Source organism: Podarcis tiliguerta (genome assembly GCF_965153285.1).
Source record: "Podarcis tiliguerta genome assembly, chromosome: 9".
Lineage (NCBI taxonomy): Eukaryota > Metazoa > Chordata > Lepidosauria > Squamata > Lacertidae > Podarcis > Podarcis tiliguerta.
The window spans coordinates 27,750,562-27,773,612 of NC_139542.1; the positions used below are offsets into that span (position 1 = coordinate 27,750,562).

At 43.2% G+C, this 23,051-nt stretch overlaps 1 protein-coding gene across 11 annotated transcripts in view; it reads right to left on the bottom strand.

The window, feature by feature from the left end:
* The window catches only part of PDE5A (phosphodiesterase 5A), a 129,927-nt gene that overhangs the window by 45,898 nt on the left and 60,978 nt on the right, over positions 1-23,051 (bottom strand). For all 11 annotated transcript variants that reach the window (XM_083457267.1, XM_083457261.1, XM_083457264.1 and 8 more), the window contains 2 exons: positions 20,507-20,596; positions 3,208-3,279 (listed from right to left, as the gene is read on the bottom strand). In XM_083457267.1, the coding sequence (XP_083313393.1) occupies positions 3,208-3,279; positions 20,507-20,596 (162 nt within the window). The remainder of the gene's footprint in view (positions 1-3,207; positions 3,280-20,506; positions 20,597-23,051) is intronic.

Below are 23,051 nucleotides of genomic sequence, written 5' to 3' on the forward strand. Positions count from 1 at the left end.
ACTGTCTTTCGGTGGTGCCCGGAAGTCAGTTCTGTCCCCAGGCGGGGGGACAGATAGTCTTAACCAATGCCTAAACAACCACTCACGGTTTGTATTTGAATAAAGTTGTGGCCAAAATCATGCCAAAAATCTTAAACAAAAATTACGTGTCTGTTGTGAGTTATTTGGGGGGTGGATTGGGGACCTCGACACGCAAAGCGTGTTCTCCTTCAGGGAGAGCACGTGTTGCGGTGGGGTCTACTGAGCCACCCCTCTGTTACCAGGCAAGGTCTCTAAAGATGGCCTGGGGCAGTGATTGGTTCACTGGGTTGCTGGGGTAAAAGTTATGTTGCAATTTTGGTGGGAGGGGTAAAAAGGTTTAAATACTCTGCACGCAGCCTTGTACTTTCTCTTTTGCTGCGTGCAACGGATCACCCGCCCACCCGCCCTAGAGTAAGGGGTTGTTGCGTTGACCTTGCTATTGCCTGTCATGGGGTCGTCTGCCTTTGAGCAGGGGCCTGGTAGGAATTTTTCCACCTGGCAAATTGGCTGGCTGGGTGGTTTTTGCCTACTACGTAGCAAATCGTCACAACTTGTAAGGTTGTGGTTAGGCATTGGTTATAAATCTGGTGGAGGAGGGGTCAGGATAGGCTGTGCCTGCCCCTCCATGGTTGCTGCGGAAAGGGAATTCCGTTGGAGGAGGGGTCAGGATAGGCTGTGCCTGCCCCTCCATGGTTGCTGCGGAAAGGGAATTCCGTTAAAGGAATCCTGGGGCTTGCCATCTTTTCGTCCAATCCCTGGAATGGGACTAGGGCCGGCAAGCCTTCGGGGAGCAGGCGGGTGAGAGTTGAGGGTTGTGTCTCAGCTCCAATTCCTCCCCGACTTGCTTTCCCCCGCACTGTCTTTCGGTGGTGCCCGGAAGTCAGTTCTGTCCCCAGGCGGGGGGACAGATAGTCTTAACCAATGCCTAAACAACCACTCACGGTTTGTATTTGAATAAAGTTGTGGCCAAAATCATGCCAAAAATCTTAAACAAAAATTACGTGTCTGTTGTGAGTTATTTGGGGGGTGGATTGGGGACCTCGACACGCAACAAGGTATTTATTCATGAATAAGTGCATTCTTGAGCACAGCCCATGCAATATTTATCTCTATTTTGTCATGATAAAAGTATTCCATAATAAGTAGTTCTGGGGAACCACACACACCAAAAGTTACGTCAGCCTTAAATACTGAACACATGGTATAGCCCCCTATCATACAATAAATTATGTGTTTTAAAAGTAGGAATTAAATTTTGCTTACATAGCAAACTTGTGAGCCATTTTTGTTTAGGAAATATATTGCTTCTGATGTCCTGCAGATGTTCATCACACATTCCATTCAGACAGGATGAATGAATTCTTATTCTGCTATTGCCGATGTTTGTCAGCTAGTAGCATAGAGCAGCTTTTCCCAAACTGGTCCTCTCTCAATATTATGGACTACAACTCCCAACAGCTCCAGCCAGCACTTGGGATGATGGAAGTTGTAGTCCAACTGCATCTGGGGGAGTTGGATTGGGGAAGTATTGGAGGATTTAACAGTGAATAGATATAATGATGGTACAATCATAGTTCATCACAGAAACTGCCCTGAGATTTACAAATAAATACAAATTCAATAAATAAGAAGAATAAGAAGTTCATAAATGAGTGATTTCTGTTAAGAACATAAAAAGAGCCCTGATGGATTAGAGCAGGGGTTGTCAACCTGGTCCCTACTGCTCACTAGTGGGCGTTTCAGGATTCTAGGTGGGCGGTAGGGGGTTCTATGGAACAAGCTGAATCCTCCCATCGAGCACTGCTGGGTAGTAAGGAAATTGTACCATCAAGAAGGATGCATTAGGTAGGTATAAGAATGTTGACTACCCCTGGATTAGACGAAGGCCTATCTAGCTTAGCATCTTGTTTCCTCACACTGACCAGCCAACCAGATGCTTCTGGGAAGCCCACAAGCAGGACATGAGAGCAAAAGCATAACGGGAAGCAGCCATTTTGTGGGGAAATTCTGTTCCTTGCCCCCATGCACGTCAGTGGAGTGGACATAATCTGCTCTGTTATGCCCTCATTCAGCTCTCTTCCAGGTCCAAAAGGACCTACATGGCGGTGGTCGAGCATTCATTGGACATGTGCAATATGGTCGCTGCCTGTACTCCTGCTGTTGTTTCCAAGCAACAGGTTTTCAGAGGCATGCTGAGGTATAATAAAGCTACTGACAGCCTTTATCCTTCATGAATTTGTCTTATCCCCCTTTAACATTATCTAGGCTGACGCCCATCACTACATTTTGGGGAAGCGTATTCTAGAGTTTTAACTATGCGACATGTGAAGAAACACTGACTTTTGTCTTCATTGGATGAATCCCAATACTTTGAGGCTCTAGTACTATGTTCAAGTAGACTAAACAATCCAGAATAAACTCATGTAAACAGACAGGAAATTAAATTATCTGTGTATACCAACAACTTCTATGAGTCTATATTTGAATGAAATCGTTGAATTTCTAAGCTCTGTTACACAGAATGCTTATTTATTTTGTTTTAATGTATAGACCACTCACATCAGAATATATATATGAGTGGTGTACTTCTTTTGAACATAATTTCCGAATGTCTGAATGCTTCCAAACTGCACTAATTTACTCCCACACTGCTGTCAGTAGAAAAGTGGTTTACTTTTGTGCTGTTCACATGGTCATTGAAAGAAATGTTAATTAGTTCATGTTACTCTATTTATTTATTGTTTCCTTGGGTGATTCTCCACTTTCTAACAAGTTTCGAAGTAGCTTACAGAATATTAATATTACAAGAAAACTGTTTTAAAGAAAAACATTTATGTACTGCTTTTCATCCTTAATAGCAAAGAAATGTGCAAAAATAAAAAGACAACCAAATTACAAAATTCAGAATAAACTAGGAGCCACTTAGTCTGACAGCAGGTAAGTCAAAAGAATCCAGGTGGTACTAATGGCCAGCAGAATTTTCCAAAACCAACTCTTTTCAGCATGGTGCTTAAATGACACTAAAGCAGGCACCAGGTGAGCCTCCCTGGGGGAAGCACTCCACAGGCAGGGGGCCACCACCTAGTTGGCCCTTTCTCTAGAAGCTACCTGCCCCACCTCAGATGGTGGAGGCACTTGAAGTAGCTTTGCTGTGATGGAAAGGGAAGAGAAGCTAATCATTTATACCTTCTCATCTTGCTCAGTGAATATTCCTCCACCACCAGACTTCTTGTTGATTGCTTGTGCCACACCAACCACCTGATGAAAATAAAATATAGAAATATTAGTTAATTCCATAGGGTTTTGACTGCAAGTCATGTAGAAGTGAACATTAGATATCAAGTAGCTGCTGTGTACTAACTTCTTCTTCTTCTTCTTTTTAAATAAATGTACGTTTTCCATGAAAATGTGTATTTAACATCTCAACTTGATTGGTACTATGATTTCTCCATGTCAGAAACTTTGACAAAACAGATGGCAAGAAGACCCCAAAATGTATTTTAATTCCCCAAATCCAACGCTATGTACCACATGTTGTCAATGGCAACGAGATGAGGGTGGTAGAGAAGGAAACAAGGAAGGCAGGAATCTCAGCCTTCACTGTTTTCTGATCCTGCCCCTACCAAGTGACAGCCCCTTTTTGACAGCCCCGGATCACTCCAGGTGGGCCACACCCCAGTGAACCAGGGGCTGCCTGATGTCAAGAACTGCCTGGATGAGGAGGAGTGGTGGGAGGCACCAGCCTGGGATCCCCCCTAGGGAAGCCTGAGAGCCAGAGGAGTGGTGGTGAGACATGGACAGATCAGAGGGGGATGGGAGGGGAGGAATGGTTGGATGTTGAAGAAGCAACAGGCTTTAGTGAGCAAGAGGAGCCAGGTGCGGAAAGCAGCTCAGACTCAGCTGATGAAGCAAAGAAGGAGGGGATAGATGCTCCATTATAGGGGCTGATTCTGCCTGAGACCTCTTGCTTGTATACTGTTTTCCTAAATAAAGAATTTACTTTTCTGCTCATCTCTGCATCTTCAGTGATGCCCTGCATCTGAACCTGCCCTGCATCTGAACTTGTTCTGGTTAAATGTTGAATCGGCCACATTGTGTTCAGGATGCACAACCCTACTATGTAGATGGAAGGATCTTTTCCAGCTTGTAGGCAATCTTTGGGGGTGGGGCGGGGCTGCGCAACAGGAATTGGCAGGTTATTAAACATTGTGGCTCCTCCAAGCCTCAGATTCCCCAGAACCTGGTTTTAAATGTTATTATTTATTTATATCAAACCTTTAAACAAAATTATGCAAGGCACTTTACATAAAATTAATACAAAGTTCTAATAGAATATATAATGATAATAATAGACTAATAATAGACACAATATGATATGATATAATATAGAATAAATAAAATAAGACACAGACAAAGAGGCAATGCTATTCTTTTTGCATACCACATCCTCACAAGTTAAGGGCTTGCCTACAGCTTGCCAGTGACATACTTAGAGTATTCTCCTTGATTCAGATGGTGAAAAGAGGAGTTCATGTTCAAAGCTCCTTAAGTTCATTTAGTTCAGATGGAGAAAGCATGCTTTTTCTCTCTGTGTGTGTTGTCTTTGGAGTTTCTGAGTAACTGTTTAATTTCAAGTGACTTGAAATGCCTAGCTGCTTTTTGTGTACATATAATAGCTCTGCTGGATCCCAGAGCTTCCTGATGTTAACAGCCACAATTCCATGAGCATTAATGGAAAGTTTCAAAGGGAGTGCTCCATTAATACACTTGTATCTGATCTTCTTGGGACCTCCTGCAGAGAGGTAATTGAGTCAGATGAGCAACTTTTGATGTATCACTTGTCATCCAGAGCAAGTGAAAATAGCGAGATGCTTTTTTAAAAAAAGGTTTATCTGCACGCAGAATCTGAAGTGCTTTCTTCCAAAGGGAAATAGCTCTGCAACCATTAGAGCAATCCCGCCTCATTTATTTTCCTGGCTCTTTTAACCTCCTTTCAAAGTTTGGCACAGAAGAAAACAATTTCTGAAGAGGAAGGGTGGTGGTGAGGAGGAAGGGATATCTGTTGTTGTTGGCGGCATCCATCTGTCTCGAAAGACAATGGAGTGCGCCTCCGGGGGTGAAGTCAAACTTCTGTAGAATCACAGCGCCTGCTGTGGATGCAGAGACCGGTAACTCGCAACTGCTGACTCCCACATTGTTTTTGCTGCATTAGCAGCACCAAAGTGACCTCTCTGGGGTGCAAGCCTGGACAGTGTGGATGGAGGTCCTGGGCTGCCCAGACAACAAGACACACACACACCCCTCAACCTTGCTGGTGTGGTCCAAAGGAAAGCAGATCAATACATTTGGAACCAGCTTGGCTGCAGGAGTTGCCGGAAATAGATGTACATGGCACCACCCAACCGCCTTAGGGACTCCACTCCAGATTTGTGTAGAGTTTACTCCTTAGCCTTTTCTTCTCCCAAAGAAAGGCAATGGGTACTGATTTTTTCCATAGGGTTTACTCCCAAGGCAGTGCAGGTTTGGGATCAGAGTTTTCTTATTCTTTCTTTCTTTCTTTCTTTCTTTCTTTCTTTCTCTTTTCCTTCCTTCCTTCCTTCCTTCCTTCTAGATTTGCTGCCTTCCCAGATTGGGACACTGGTGCGATGGCGGTGCAGTATTGGGCTCACCAGATTGAAAGCCAGGTAAGAAATGCATGTAAAATATAGCACCAGTTCCAGATAGTTATCTGCAGATATATCTACGCTTTCTTGTCCTGGAGAAATTGTGGAAAACATTCAGCAAAGTGAGAAAAATCTAAACATGCATAATTTAGGCTGATGGAGCACCATCATACATAAGTAAGATTTTTATTCTCTCCTAAAACTAACCAAATAATACCACCATGAGTAAGAACAAGACCAGACTGTGGGAAATGAACCTAGGAACACATTCCTTAATTAAGGAGATGAATTGAACCAACATTTAAGGCTAACCAAAATCCTTCATACAAACCTTCCATGCATACCCCAAGAGTGCACTACAAACTGGAACAGAGTTAAACTCATCATTCCAAACAACATTACTGGACAAGTAATAAACATTTACTCTTCAACTTATGCTCTTACTTCCCCACCCCACCCCTTAGAGGTTGTCTGTACTACTTCAGTTGCAAGCTGCAAAACAAACTTTTCTCTCCCCCCATTAATATTCATAGTGTGTTAGAGCAATATAACAAAAAGTTTTGTTGACCTCGGTTGTTTCCCCCCCAATACTCTAAGCATGTGCAGTTTTGCAGTTTTAATTAATATTTTGAATTAAGTTTAGTGTAGATATACCATATTAACATGAAGATAGAGAAAATATAAGGCAAATCTGTATTTGGAAGAGAGGGGGAATAACAGATAGAAACAACACACCATGACATGTTATATGGAAATACATTGTCTGCTACCATTCTGGAATGACCAAGTAGCAGGTTTAAAGTAACTTATGTCATGGCACCATCTTGCCAATGAGAACAATATGGGGTTTGCTTCTACTTCTCTGATGGAAAATGCATTTAACTTAGAAATAAGCACCCTTTTATTGTAGAAAAGGGGTAATACATCCATTTAAAAGTAAAAATAATAATAAATGATCACCCGTAACCAGATATGTGCCTGGCCAGCTGTGCCCAAACTAAGAAATGTTGACACGTGAGACGCTGGAGGAGAGGATGCTGAGAGGGTGTAGGATGGAGGGGAACCAGACTGACGGTCAGGCCAGGCAAGGTCCAAAGTGGCCCAAGCAAGACTACAGATGGGAAGGGCTTGTATCTTGGGGTGGATTTGAGTAGATGTTGGAGGTGGGGGATGACAGTAATTTGGGGTGGTATTTTGGGGAGAGGTCTGCTCTGCTGGGGACACAAGTTGATCAGCAGCTGGAATAAATTATCACTCTTGATATTGAATATGTAGCTTTACCTACTGCATTTCACATTGTATTTTTGCTGCGTTATGTTGTAAGCCACTTTTGAGTGTTGTTTGAATAGAAAAACGGGCTGTACATATTAAAACTAACCCAACCTAACCTTAAAATGTGGGGAGAGGGGAAGGAGGAAGCTATTATGACCTGCATCAACCCCAGGGGGCTTTGGCATGCTGATCCCAGCCCAGGTGCTGATTCCAGACCTGTTTGTCACTGGTACCATCATATGGCACCCTCTGGGAGGCCATTTGGAGCCCTGGAGTTCAGCACAAAAGTTCAGTCCAGCTACACCACTGCACAAAATAGAGGGGAAGGGTGGGGGAGCTTGGTTTTAAAGTGTTGGTTTTTTTAATATATAAAGGAAAAAAGGTCTGAGAGTAACCCAGAACCTTGAGCAAGCTTTCACTTCCCACTGAGGGCTGTCTGGAGGCTCTCAATATCTGGAATTCCTACCCCAGCAACTCAGATCTTCTAACCACATCCCAGTAGGAGAGAGGAAAGTTTTATTTGTTTATTTGTTGCCTCTCGTGAGCTTTTTGCACCCTCAGGAAACCAAAGATGTACAAGATAAAGAAGGCTGTAATTCAGTTTAGCAGCTTTAGCACATTGGTAGCAAGGGGCTGCTGCCTGGAGTCCACCAGAAATAGAATTTATTTGTGACCACCGCTGTTTGGAAGGGATACGAAACAGGAAATGATGCCTCTGGCTATTAATGCAGACCTCAACAGAAGATCTTTTGCAAAAGCACACATATGGAAAAGTGTGCTCACCCACTAAGCACCAAAGTTCTTATAGCCAAGTTGCAAAACTGGGTGGAAAAACACTTTCAATATCTCAGTGGGTTAGATGGTGATTTATAGGCTTCTTCACTCACTCTCACACCAAGCTCTCCAAGCTACTAGCAACACAAGTGGGATCATTGTGCTGCGAAGTTAGCCATTAGCAAGCACGGTCTCAAAATGCTTGTTTTAAATAAAGGTTGTATTGTCAGGCGCACCGCATAAAATCCAACTTTGCTCTTTTAAAGTTAATGGTAAACTACGCTTGGCATCATCATACAAGTCCCACACTTTAAAGAAGTCTTCCAAAACAAAACAAAAAAAAGTCTGGGCAACAGTAATGCAAACCCCTCACCCGCCCCACACTATAGCCAAACACACACACAAAATCGATGTACAAAGGCTGCCATCATTTTAGACATCTTATACCATCACACAGCTGCTCTCCAATTCCCAAGGCATCTTTTAATTTAACGGAAGTGCCCTTATTTTAGAATATCATACCTCAAAGAACAGACAGTCCAGATCACCCTGAGTCAAGTTCTTTTTTATCTGTATACAACAGATACCACAAGGAACAGATAACATGGCAGTTTCATCAAAAAGAACACCCCACAGCCACCCACAAAACTCCTGTTACTATAAATTCCTAACTAAGTGCCTCACAGCTCCCCCTTACACTGGCAGAGTTTCATCCATTTTCTCTGGATCATCCCCCAAGGCAAGCAAATCTCCAGCTCTCACCAACATCTACTGCAACCATGGCTTTCGTAAATAGGCCTGCTTTTAGGCAGCTCGGCAATCCCCCAGGAGGATGACGTCTCATACTAAATTCTCTCTTGGTGGAGGTCTGCACGCTAATGGAATCAATTCTTCCCAACAAGTTCAACGTGTAAGTGGCTGCCTCAACAACTCCACCAAAAATATGCTTGCCTTTCGCCCCCGGTTCTGTGTCTCTAAGCAGTTTCGCAAGAAGCTGAAATCCAACTAGTGGCTGCACCTGATGCATTTCTGCCTGACTTGGTGCAGAAAATAAATCAAGAGGGATAGTGAAACAGTCTTAGTCATGGCCCTTGGTTCATTCTTCTCCTGCCCTTATCCACACCACCTCAGAGCAGTATTTTAGGATGAAATCCTATACAATGGTACCTCGGATTACATACACTTCAGGTTACAGACTCCGCTAACCCAGAAATATTACCTCGGGTTAAGAACTTTGCTTCAGGTTGAGAACAGAACCGTGCTCCAGCGGCGCAGCAGCAACAGGAGGCCCCCCATTAGCTAAAGTGGTGCTTCAGGTTAAGAACATTTTCAGGTTAAGTACGGACCTCCGGAACGAATTAAGTACTTAACCCGAGGTACCACTGTACCCACTTTCTGGGGAATAAGCCCTATTGAACTCTATGGGAACACATGTACAGGATTGTGCTATAAGTGCCTCACAGGAATTCTATGAGGTAAGTTAGGCTAAGAGACAGCATATTGGCTGGGAGGGATTTGCATCTGGTTTTTTCCAGGTCCAAACCTAATAGCCCAGGCTCTTTGCCTCATTAATTGTCCCTGCCAGCACCACAAATGCTACAGCATGCTTTAAGGAGGGTTATTTATTGTACTCTTCAATGCATGCTGTTTTGTCTACTATTGTCCAGTCACCACCGGCCCTTGTGTAAGGATTCCAGAGCGAAGAGATTTCAGTATGAAGCACACGGCAGCTCACACTGAGAATGTGAGTAAACTCTCTAAGCTTCCCAATATGCTCTGACACCAGTCCACAGGTGCACAGCTGACATGCAGGTGTTGGCTCACAACACTGGCCTTTTTATTTTTATTAGCTTTGAACCACAGAAAGCTGAATCCATTTCAATGGTATCGCAGGCGCTGAAGAATCCAAAAGGAGAACACTTTCGCCCTGTGTAAACAGCTTCCTGCCATGAAAGGGAAGCTTGTGGTTCTTAAAGAGCTGTGAGGAAACAGTAAAAAAAGGACTGTGTTAATATAGCCTAAAAAGACCATTCAGCTGCTCCTTATTAGCCCTGCAGGTTTCTCTTTTACTATGGAAAGCATGTGAACCATATGCGGGCTCCTTTATTCTTTGGATCCAGCTGCAGGACCCTAGACTTGTTATATGTGGGATTGTGAAAAATGGAAAGAAACAGGCACATGCTGAGGACTCTCTTGGGTGATAAGCTTCAGCGTTATTTTAGTTTAAAGGAATGTTAACATCCTTGATTGGCTGGACCATGAAAGGAAATTATTTTCTATAGCCAGCTAGAACAGATCCTGAACTCATTTGAACTGGTGCAACTCCAAGTAAATGCCAAGTATTTGCCTTGCACTAATAAGCCTGGTCCATGATAAACGCTGTGCACACACTGGGCATTTAAATAACATTTACAGCACATCCTGTCCATGGCTCCAAAGAAGCTTGGGAACTGTAGTTTACCAGTAACAGCTGCAATTCCCAACACCCTTTGCATGCTACAGTTCCCAGAATTCTTGGGTGGGGGGAAACTTGCTTTAAATGTCTGATATGTATTCAGCCTCTAGTTTCCTAAAGATAGGCAATTAATAAATGACACATGCAACTTGAGAGAATTTCTTCAAGCCTACGGGGGTGAGCGGGGCAGGCCGAGGTTTACACAATTAACAAACACAGTGTATGTATTTCAACAAAGTCCTGGGCTCTCCGTGTTAGAATAGGAGTTTAGAAATAGCTGAAATATACATAGAAGTTTGAAACTGTAAACAGATTTAAGCTTCTTTGCACACAGAAATAGACATGAGTTCTGCAGACCAGATCCAGACTCTGATGTCTTCGCCTCAGCAGCTTGGTACTTAATTCCACCAAATGGTGATTCTCTGGCCGGCCGGTCATTCTTGGAGAAATGTGGGGACAGGGAAACCTATTCATGCAAATTCAGCTTAATCTAAGCAATGACTAACGGATATACAGTGGTACCTCGGGTTAAGTACTTAATTCGTTCCGGAGGTCTGTTCTTAACCTGAAAATGTTCTTAACCTGAAGACCACTTTAGCTAATGGGGCCTCCTGCTGCCGCTGCGCCGCCGGAGCACGATTTCTGTTCTCATCCTGAAGCAAATTTCTTAACCCGAGGTACTATTTCTGGGTTAGCGGAGTCTGTAACCTGAAGCGTATGTAACCTGAAGCGTATGTAACCCGAGGTACCACTGTACAGGACGAAAGCCAATCCAGCAACCCATTTTGAATGTTGAGCAAGTGATACAGTCTGTGCCATTCTCAGAGATTCATATGGGGGAAATGATGTTCTGTTGAGTATCCACCGGACTCACATCTGAAACTTTGGAATAACATTGTCCCATAGAATTATGTGACTTGGAGGAGGAAGAAAATGTTTGTTAAAGGGAGTTATGTTCTCATGTTCCCTTTGGGGGAGAAAAAAACACCCAATAATTTTTATTTTTTTAAAAAAGGGAAATAATAATGGCAAGCCCATCACAATATGGGTTGGTATAACTTTACACACTTTAGGCAGAAATCCCACCTTGGTTTGAAGAAGAAGAAGAGTTTGGATTTGATATCCCGCTTTATCACTACCCGAAGGAGTCTCAAAGCGGCTCACAATCTCCTTTCCCTTCCTCCCCCACAACAAACACTCTGTGAGGTGAGTGGGGCTGAGAGACTTCAGAGAAATGTGACTAGCCCAAGGTCACCCAGCAGCTGCATGTGGAGGAGCGGGGATGTGAACCCGGTTCACCAGATTACGAGTCCACTGCTCTTAATCACTATACCACACTGGTTGAATTGCACACTGTATCACATACTCATGGGGAAGACTTAAAGTCAAAGCTGTAACGCCTTACAGCTTTGATTTGGCAGCCTTAATTGTATTTTACCCTCATTTCCCCCCTGTTGCTGCTCTCTCTAAGCATGTATTTTCATTGCCAATACAGCTGCAGTTCCCTTCTGCTAACAGTTTGCCGCTGTCTGTTGTGCGGACAGTGTTGTTATACAGTTTAGCCACTAGGTGGCACTGGACTTGGTTGAACCTGGGTGCAGCCAGGACTTTCCCGTTTTGCTCTTGTTGGAATGAGACAGTAAACTTATTGCCGTAGTTTCCTAACTGGTGCATCCTCCACACCAGGAGGGGCCAACATAGTGGTTCCCAGATGTTGCTGGACTCCAGTCAGCCTCCAACAGCATGGCCAATGGTCAGGCATGGTGGCAGCTGTTGGCCAGCCATGTGGAGGGCACAACGTTGGCTACCCTTGCTAGAAGCCTCCCATGACAGCTAGTTGTCTTTCTAATCTTCCGGAGCACAATGTTTATCGCTGCTCCATTTCGGATGTTTCATTTGTGTGAAAAGGAAAAGCTTTGACGATCATATCAACTGCCGTGGAATTTAATGTGCACTATTGTTTTTGATTCTTTTGGCCTAAAATAGACATGCTGACTTTTAGCCTTAAAAACGACTTTGCCCTTCCGGTTCCCTGCAGGCTTTTCTCCCTAGGCCACAGGCATTTCTGTAGCATCGCTAGCTGCGTTCAGCGTTTTATTTTATCTGGATGCTTCTCGCTGCATTCTTGTACATTCAGATCTTAGATTTAATTCTCTGAAAGCTACTTCAAACCCCAAAGGGAGAATGTGCCGTTGCTTTTTTTCATTGTTATTCCTAAGCTAAACACTTTTTTTAAAGCTTCCTGTGATGATTATAAGATTCAGTAAAGACAACACTAAAGAAAAATTATCCACTAAACCAAAGAATGCACAGAGGGTCCGGAAATATATATTTGTCTCTTTTAGAGCAAAGGGGCCCTGTTCGCATTCAGCTGCGGATTGCATTATAATTATTTTAGATGTGGATTGCATGATATATTTATTTATTTAGGCATACTCCGGCTGTTTTTACCCCTATGGAGATGAACTTCCTTCTCAGCCAGAAAACTAAACAATTGATACCAGTTAGCCGTTCTACCTATGCTGGCTTTTACAATGGGTGCCTCCCTTTATCATTAGACCACTCCAGTAAACCACTACATTTTCAAGCCGTTCGTGGGGTTCTTTTCCCATTTGTCCTACAGAATGTGGCAAACACGTAAATCTATGTTTTATTCAGAAAGCTGCTCCTGCTCTTTGCCCAAATCAAGGATACTCAGTCACACTCAATCATTCCCTCAGCCCATTCCCCCCCCCTCTTCCACTGAATTGATAAACATATTTCCTACTTCTCCCCCTCAAACCATCCAACCCCACTTGGGCATCCCTTGTTCAGCTGCTCCTTTCCACCTGCCTATTTGCCTGCATTATCAGCCACAGCCACACCACACATTTAAAGTGTTCTTATGCCGCTTTAACAGTCATAGCTGCCCCCCCCCAAAGAATCTTGGGAACTGCACTTTCTTAAGGATGCTGAGAGTTGTTGGGAGACTGCTCAGAGAGCTACAATACCAAACATCCTTAACAAACTCCATTTCCCAGGATTCTTTGGAAGAAGGTTCTTACTGTTAAAGTGGTATAGGTAAAGGTAGAGGGACCCCTGACCATTAGGTCCAGTTGTGGCCGACTCTGGGGTTGCAGCGCTCATCTCGCTCTATAGGCCGACTAAGCCGCTTCTGGTGAACCAGAGCAGCGCACGGAAACGCCGTTCACTTTCCTACCGGAGCGGTACCTATTTATCTACTTGCACTTTGACGTGCTTTCGAACTGCTAGATTGGCAGGAGCAGGGACCGAGCAATGGGAGCTCACCCCATTGCAGGGACTCGAACCGCCAACCTGATCGGCAAGTCCTAGGCTCTGTGGTTTAACCCACAGTGCCACCCACGTCCCTTAAAGTGGTATAGGAACACTTTAAAAGTATGGAATGGATGTGACCTCATAGTCACAGCCTAGGCTCTTCTCTGATGTTCTTGCCCTCTAAATCATCTGTCTGCACCCTCCCTCAACACCTTCTTACTAGACTTCCACAGCCTTGATTTCTTCTACTCACATTCCTGACCCCTTGCATCATGAACGGGGAACATGTGCCCTCTAGATGTTGTGGGACTCCCAGAACCATCACCCCTGACAAGTGCCCAGACTAGCTAAGGCTGAAGGTTGTTGAAGTCCAACAACCTCTGGAAGCCACAGGTTCACCATCCCTACATGATGAATCTATTCAGAGGGGGAGGAACCTTGTTATTACATCTGTTCCAACAGAATTGCTGCTTTTTTCCTTCTTGCCTGCTGCAAACACTTTAGGAATATTGAAACAACCTGGCGTTATGTTTGTCAGGAAGTTTTCTGGATAAATTAGGAATCCCGCCCAATACTATTGGTTCAGAAGACACTGTCAAATTCAAGAAGGGTCATTGTGTTCCTGCTGAAGGATGGTGATCCCCTCCCTATTTCTCCCAATCATTTCCCTTTAATGAAAACATCCCCACCCCCACTCCACAGATCTGAACTTTTCAGTTTGAATTTCTCCCTGAGCAGCTTTTTTTCTTCTGTGATTTAAAGTAGGCTCAGCTCTAAAACTGCTTTCTTCTACTCTAAAACTGCAGGTATTCTTTCCATTCAAAGTCTGTGAGATAGACTTCCCATAAATGTGCTCTGAAGAGAAGGGCTGAGGGCATGCGCACTACACATTTAAAGCACATGTATGCACAGGACTCCCTGCAAAGAATCCTACAACTATAGTTTGTTAAGGGTGCTGGGAATTGTGGCTGTGAGGGGGAAACTACAGTTCCCATGGTGCTTTGGGGGCAGCCATGTGGCGTGTACTCAACCCAAATCATCTTCTTGACTTCACTGGCCCCAACATCTAAAGGGCATCTCTGAGGTTTCCTGCAGCTTCTTGTCTTAGCTTTCCTCCTGCAAGAATAAATATATATACACACACACACACACAAAGCCACAAAACAATGTCATTTCTCATGCCTTCCCCTTTCATGGAAAGAAGGATGCGAGTCTATTTCTAAGTATATAGTTTCTGGTGATTCTCAAACTAAAATATAAGTATAAAAATAGATGCACTACCATCACATTTTCCACGTGCCCACTTTCTTGTATTATAAATGCACGTTACTTTTCTATTAGTTGCATGCAGGCTCCTGCTGTTCCTTGAGGCTGTGCTTTTACTTTGGGGGCTATCATAGATATTTAGCATTCAGAGAGTAATCTTTGATCACTGCAATGCAGTCTACATGGGGCTGCCTTTGAAGATGGTCCGGAAGGTCCAGTTAGTCTGCAGTGGGGCTACAAAACTGCTGACAAGGACCAGGAGGTGGGATCACATCTCAGTTGTTTTGAAACAGCTGCATTGCATCTCTGTTTGATTCTGAGCTCAGTTCAAAGCTCTTGAGCTTCACTTTAAAGCCCCACATGGTATTCCTTGGACCATCTTCTCCCGTATCAAGACTACTCCTGTGTGCTGAGATCTATATTTGGGGTTCTTCATTGGGTGACCCCCCCGCCCATCAGAAGCAGGGTGATTAGCAACCCAGGAGAACCTTTTAGGTACCGTTGCCCAACCTATGGACTGCCCCCTCCAGGGAGGTTCGCCATCATTTCCGTACTAGACAAAAACTTTCTTTATTTTATCAGGCTTTTAAAGTTTTTAAACCTTGATTGGAATACTTATCCTGTGCTGTTTTTGTAATTCTTTTGTAACTTGCTCTATGAATGCTGACTGGCCTCAGAAGGACAGCGATGGAGATAATAAGAACAATAAAAACTAGCAAAACAGGGTGCTAATGACTAGCAAAAGTGAGTCCATTTGGTGCATTCATTGTTACTATGATTAGCTGCGTTTGTAGGACTATCACAAGAACACCTCAAAAATTCTTGTCACCGAATAAAGTGAGGCACAACAAAAATAACTCCTCCATCTTTCCCAATGTGGCTTTCAGTGTATATTACAGGCATGTTACTCAACCCCATGCTCTGCTTGTGGCAATCAAGAGGAGAGTACACCATGAGACAAGGTCGCATTCACACCATACATTTAAAGCACTATGATGCCACTTTAAACAGCCGTAGCTTCCCCCGAATTAATTATGGGAGCTGTAATTTGTTAAGGTTGCTGAGAGTAGTTAGGAGATCCCTTTTCCACTATGAGAACTACAGTTTTCGAAGTGACTTAACAATCAATCCCTCTTCACAGAGAACTCTAAGAAGTGTAGCTTTGTGAGGGGAACAGGGGTGTCCTAACACACTTAAACTACAGCTCCCATAATTCTTTGGGGGAAGCTGTGGCTTCACAGTGCATAGCATCACAGTGTTCTAAATTTATGATGTGAATGTGGCCAAAGTCACACCCTTGCTTTCAGTTTGGTTTTCAAAATGGAGGGCTGTGAGCTGCTCCTGCCTTTCTGCCTGCCCAAAGTGTACATTGACATCCACACACAGGGCATGGGGCACATCCTGCCCAGAACATGCACAGATGGCTGAGCCAATGAAATGTCACTTGTGGGAGTGATATGCCATGGCTGACACGTGCCTGAGGCCCGGCTTCAGTAGCTATGCAGAAAGCAAAGCCGGCTTGTTATTGGTGAACATTCAGAGCCAAAGCAGCTTCTTTTATCTGTTAGATAGATCTTCATGATAATGGCTGTGTCTGTTTTCTGGGCGTTTTCTTTGGAACGAGGAGCCAGTGTGTTTTTATGTTGTTAATGGCTTTCAAAAAGTAGGAAAAGCAGCTAAAAGCAGATGGCAATTTAGGGTCTGATTCCGTGGATCAAGCCTCATTCCAGAAATGTGTCAGTAAGGCATTATGGCGAGAGTGATGAAAACCTTCTGCTAAGAGAGTTTAAAAGGAAAGGAAGGGTTGTGGTGGGGTGGGAAGAGAAACCAGATTTCCCCAAGAAACATTCCAAAACTCTGTCCCTCCAGTTCAAAATGACTAGAAGTGAGTGTAGCACTTCGCCCCCTCCCTTTCCCCCTCATTTCAACCTTCGCCAATTTCTTCATCTATCACTTTGTTTTATGCTTGCAAGTAATGGGAAGGGGATGCTTCGCTTCAGCTGGGGTCATGCTTTCGTTTACGAGGGTAAACCTATCCAAAGTCATTGTATTCCATTTTGGGAGCTACCAACGGCAAGCTGAATAATTCCTTAAACAAGTCTGTTAGCCCTGCAGTGTCTTGATCTAAGAACACGGCATTTCATTTCTTCGTTGATCAAAGATGGCTGACTAGATGGTAGCAACGCACCCAAGGGCCCTTGGAGCTTATGATTAATGGAGGCTTGCGAGCCAAACTCCTGACACGTTCTTGTTTTGTTTTGGCCGGCTTGTCTAAAGAAAGCATGTCATGAGCAAACCGTGGACTTTGTGCACCAGACCTCCGACGCCAGACATCCCCACATGCAGTGGTCGGCTTGGTTGTCGGTTGACTTAGGGCCAGGCTTCAGAGTCTGCCAAGTCGAAACAAGCACTTGCGCCGACAGCAAGATCAACAAGCAGTGGTAGCCTATACACTTCAGAAAATGGTGCAATGGGCAGACAGGAAAGAAGGAAGTCCTTTATTTACTGCGAGGTGAATGAGTTTCAAGTAAACCTACCTCCTTACTTTCAAGTAAAACTACAGTCCTGAAGATCTGCCCCAGTACACTTCCTGCATATTGGAGAAGCATCCCTGCAATGTTAGTGTAGTTTAAGTTGAAATGCTAAACACACTTATTGGGGAGTAAATTCCACTGGACACAGGGAAATTTAAGCCCTATTTATGTCTCCATGACCCCAAGATACTCTCTGCTGGAAACATTTGCCCCCAAATATGTGGGAGGATTTAAACTGTGTAGATGACATCCCTGAGGGGGCGGGCAGGGCCTGACATTATGTCCCTGTTTCTCCTCATGTGTTTGCTTAGACATAAGGCGGCTGAATCCTAAACAGGAAATTATTTCCACAAAAGCATGTATAGGATTGTGTTGTTAACAATCTTTGTGACATTCTAGTGGTGTACCTATTAACTATTTCGCTGAATGTTCATGATATAAAGGAAATGAAGTAGAGATGTGGGGAAAATGTTGTTTTATTTGTATTTCAATGAGAAACTACCTAATTCAAACTTCTCCATCCAATATGTAAATCAAAACACAGCTATCTTTCAGAATGTGTACAGAAATGCATAAAAATGCATATGCTAGTGAAAATAGCATATAAAATGCATTATATTCTGGGGGATTGACAGATTTGCCCACCCATAAACTGAAGTCAGGGTTAGGCCATGAGGCAGCCAGGTTTGCATATGACAATAAATTACTGAGGATGATGAAATCCCAAGTAGACTCTGGAGGGCTGAAAAAAGATTTCCGCAAACTCAAATCTTGTCTGAAAGAAAAGATATGAATATTCAGACGAAAAACCAACAACCCTCTCATCCCAGCAGATGGCCGAAATGATCAAGGAGATGAAGCTAATGTTTAAATTAGCCACAGCTCAAAGAATAACAAGTTTAAAGTAACATGACGTTTGGGATTAACATGAGTTAATATAACACGAGAAGCTGTAAGTATATTTTGGAAAAAGCTGAAATGCTGCTGGGAAACAAGAAGTGAAAAAACTCAGGTCCAAAAATTAGCCTTTGAACCCAAAGTTATGTGACAAGAGAAACTCCATACAGTCAAAATAAGCCCTGGGACACTCTAACAAAAGACCAGCTTGAGGCCAGTTTACTGTCATATGTATTCTCGAAACATAAAGCAAGCTGGTCATTGAGTGAAGGGCAGAGGAAGCAAAGGCTCCACAAACATCTATAGCAGCAAGCAGCGCTGCAGCAAAACATTACAGCGAAGGGTTCTCCCGTTCAGTGTTCCAGCTGTGACTCCTTCGAGGATGGGCCCATTTTCTTCTAGGATCGTCCTCGATCTTACTTTACAGATGACAACCCTCTTTTTGAAAGGCTTTGGGGCCCAAGTCCATTTTAAAGGGAAAGAACCAGAGGAAGGGGAGAGCAAGGGCTTTAAAATTGCCCACTGAGCGGGAAGACTAGTCACCTGGCCACAGTCTTCCTGCTTATGGTGAGATGCATTGCATTTCTATTTCAATCATAGCCATAAATTCTAAATTTTCACCTACCCATTCAGATTATCAGAGGCACATATTAGGCAAATATATCTCATCTTTTGCATATCCTATCCTGCTTGGTTTTCTGTTTCTTTTGCCCCCGTCCCCACCTCCGCACAACAGTCAGCATTCCAAGCGCAGCAAGTAAATGAGGTTCTCCTTGAGCAGTCTTGTGTCTCCCCCACCTGCCCAGGTAACAGACTTTTTCTATTCTGTAATCCCCAAGTTGTCCCAAGGACGCTGATGCATCTTCCCTGTTCATCTTGACCACACAGGAATAGGAGAATCACTTAACTGCTGTTGTTGTTGTTGTTTAGTCGTGTCCGACTCTTCATGACCCCATGGACCAGAGCATGCCAGGCACTCCTGTCTTCCACTGCCTCCCACAGTTTGGTCAAACTCATGCTGGTAGCTTTAAGAACACTATCCAACCATCTTGTCCTCTGTCGTCCCCTTCTCCTTGTGCCCTCCATCTTTCCCAACATCAGGGTCTTTTCCAGGGAGTCTTCTCTTCTCATGAGGTGGCTTCTCTTCTCATGAGCCTCAGCTTCAGGATCTGTCCTTCCAGTGAGCACTCAGGGCTGATTTCCTTAAGAATGGATAGGTTTGATCTTCTTGCAGTCCATGGGACTCTCAAGAGTCTCCTCCAGCACCATAATTCAAAAGCATCAATTCTTCGGCGATCAGCCTTCTTTACGGTCCAGTTTATATGATTAGTACTTGGCGGGCACCAGCTAATCTTTATCTGAGGCTGGAACCAATTTCAGCAAGACTGGGTTACGAGTCCAAAGGCAGGGCTTTCATAATGTTTTAACCTTGGGAGGGGGTACCCTACTTTCACAATATTTTTATACCACCTTTCAATGAACATTTTCCATGTCATGCTTAGAGCTTATCCACACTTCCACTTGTCCCACTGCTTTCCCCTAGGAAAATCTGCTCTTTATTGCTAAAACAGAGCAAACACCAAACAGGTTTTCCATGGATTGATGTTTTCTCCAATTCAATGGTAGAGAGTGGGTTTTTCTGGAAAAAGTGAATTCCTTAGGAAACATGAGACAAGCATAAAATCTTTTGGAGCTGTGCCTTGAAAGCCTGGAGGAAGTATAGATGAGTCCTTAGATTTGACATCATAATAAATTGGATTTTTTAAACAATATAGCTCTGATGGGCAAACACTGAAAGCAAGACATCCTTTTTTTAATTCTGCAGTTTCTCTTTTTCACAAATTTTCTTTTTTCAAAAAAAGAAACCCTGTCCCATTTCCCCCTTCTTTGTTTCCCATGCTTTAGACTGTAAGCCTGATTTTACGTAGCTCATTGTATTTTAGACCTTTCTAGTAATACATTTTCTACATACACAATACTTCCTCATAACGCAGGTTCAGTTGAACAAAGGTGAAAAATAAAAGTTACAAGAAAATAGGAGTTTCATATTTGCAAGAAGAAAATGCAAATTCGCCGACTTTGCCCAAAATGGCAGCTAATGTTACTTGTTAAATGACAACACAGGGAGGGGAAGAAACTGGCTGTCTACCAATTCTGCATAGTTAACAGAGCAGGTCCAAACTGAACTCTGTGGAATCACATGCAGACAGACTTTAAATAATAAAAAGGCAAAACCAAGAACAAACCATGTTGTGCTTTGGGACAGAGCCTGAAAGCTGAAAACAGTTAAACGAATTAGTGGAGCTGGAAATGTTACAACCAAGGAACAGCTAGATGCATGACCTTACCTCTTCTCTATGGTTCTTTATTGGCATACAGAGGATGCTCTGCGTCCTGTAGCCCGTGAGTTGGTCCACTTCTGCATTAAATCGGGGATCCTGTCAAAAGAAGAAAATAGATAACTATGTGCACATTTTTTCAGAAACCATTCCTATTTCCTAAGTTTATATGCCAATAGGATACTTGGGAATTCTAAGAAACCCCAAAAAATAATGCAAGTTTGTAATAGGTGGTTAAATTTAAGTGCAGTTTTGAAAGGTCCTGTCTGCCATCTTGATTCAAAATGGCATCCAATTGTATTGAAACACAGAGGAAAACCTGCTCCTTGATCCCAGAAATCATCATGCAAAGTTTGGTTTAGATATCTTAAGAGGTGTCCAAATGCATAGTGAACAGAGAGACAACATTGCAAAATATGTACCTCGGGTTAAGAACTTAATTCGTTCTGGAGGTCCATTCTTAACCTGAAACTGTTCTTAACCTGAAGCACCACTTTAGCTAATGGGGCCTCCCGCTGTCGCCATGCCACACAATTTCTGTTCTCATCCTGAAGCAGAGTTCTTAACCCGAGGTACTATTTCTGGGTTAGCCGAGTCTGTAACCTGAAGCGTCTGTAACCTGAAGGGCCTGTAACCCGAGGTACCACTGTAATAGGTTCTGTTTCACTGTTCCTCTTGTCAGCAGTGTTCAATTATTTACTTGTTAACCAATTTCTAAGGCACATGAACACTGCAGGGCAAAGCTTTCCCAGGGCAGCACACAGTCACTTTAAAACAATGGCCTGGTTTGAATGTAACACTAAGCCAAACCATAGCTAAGTGTGAACATGCAAGTGTGCAGCACTTATAAATAAAATCACAGCTACTTCACTCTTCTGTGGTCCTGCTGTGCCATACTACCTGGAGCTAAGTCATGGTTTGGCTGTGTATTATGTCTAAACCCGGGATCATGGTTTGTTTCACTCCAAACTAACTGCAAGCTATAGTCATGGTTTGGTTTTTGTCTTACTGCTCACTTTTTGTCTGGGAACAATATAAAATAAACAATATAAGCTTAAAAAGACCCCACTCTGTTAACTTAAAATAGGGGGGGATAAGGTAATATAAAAAATTTAAATAGTATAAATCCCATTTATCTCATAACAGAGAAGTCCTGATGAAATAAAAATATATTCAGGGATCATTTAGAAACAGTGAAGAAAGGAGACTGGTGAACATCTCAGGGTAGCGAATTCTACAAGTTTGGAGTCATTACCAAAAAAGATTCTGTCCCCCACTCATCCCCAAGTTATTTTTCCTTACATTTCCATTCCATAAAATAATGACTGAAGCACTGTGTGGATCATCACCATTTGCAGATAACGAACCCCAAATGTCACAAAGAGTTTTAGCAAGCTTACAAAAATTTGTAGAATCTCCTCCACTCCCACCCTCAGATTGAATATATTCCATAACATGCTGTTTACCCAAAGCACAACCAATTTTTGATTTTTTTCCTCTCTCTCCCTGGAAAAAGTGAGAAAACTGAGGAAAGTGCAATTATGGCTAAATTAGCCATAGTGATGAAAAAGACTAAGCTCTTCTATTTCAGGAAAGAATGTTAAAAGTTTAGTTTTGCCATTCTTACTCAGACCGTACTCAGTTCCATACATACCTCAGAGCATAGACATATGTGCAAAGTTCACATTACCAGATGTTACTAGTATTGCTCAAGTTTAAAGCCTCAAAAATTGTATAGCAAATTACATTATTTCCATTTCTAGGGCACGCTAAAAGTTTATGTCAAATATCCAAGTCAAAACATATCCAGAATCAAAATATAGGATGGTAATATCCACAGGTCCACAGATCCCCTCCCTACAGCCCAGCCAGAAAAATAATAAACCCAGTTATAAATGCAAACTAGAGTTGACTAATCATGACAACACAAATAAAATATACCAAGAACTAGCAGAAGTGTTTGGGCTAACTTAATTCCAGTGACTAGTTGCCTGTCCATTCTGGCAAATCCCTAGCTCCACAATTGTGGAGACAGACACTAAGAACCCCTGAATCCGTAATGCATGGAAAAGGGCAACAGCTCAGAGCATCCACCATGCATGCAGAAAGTCCCAGATTCAGTCTCCAGTGGCATCTCCAGGTAAGGCTTGCGGTGAACTCTGTCCACAACCCTGCAGAGCCCCTACCACTCGATGTAGACCAGCATTTCCCAAGCTTGGGTCTCCAGTTGTTTTTCAGACTACAATTCCCAACGTCCCTGACCACTGGTCTTGCCAGCTAGGAATGATGGGAGTTGTAGTCCAAAAACAGCTGGAGATCAGAGTTTGGGAAATATTGAGTTTGATGGGCAGCTTCCTATGTTCTTACAGAGAGCAAATTGTAGACAATGGTCTAAATTGACCTTAAGAGATTGCAGTGAGGCATTTTAAGGGAAGGCAACCGCTTTGGCATATTAGGCCCAAGCCACCTAGCATCATAAACTGTGCTATAACACTATTAACAGTTCAGTAACATGCTGGTGTCATGTTGGTGTTTCCTGCTTGGCAGGGGGTTG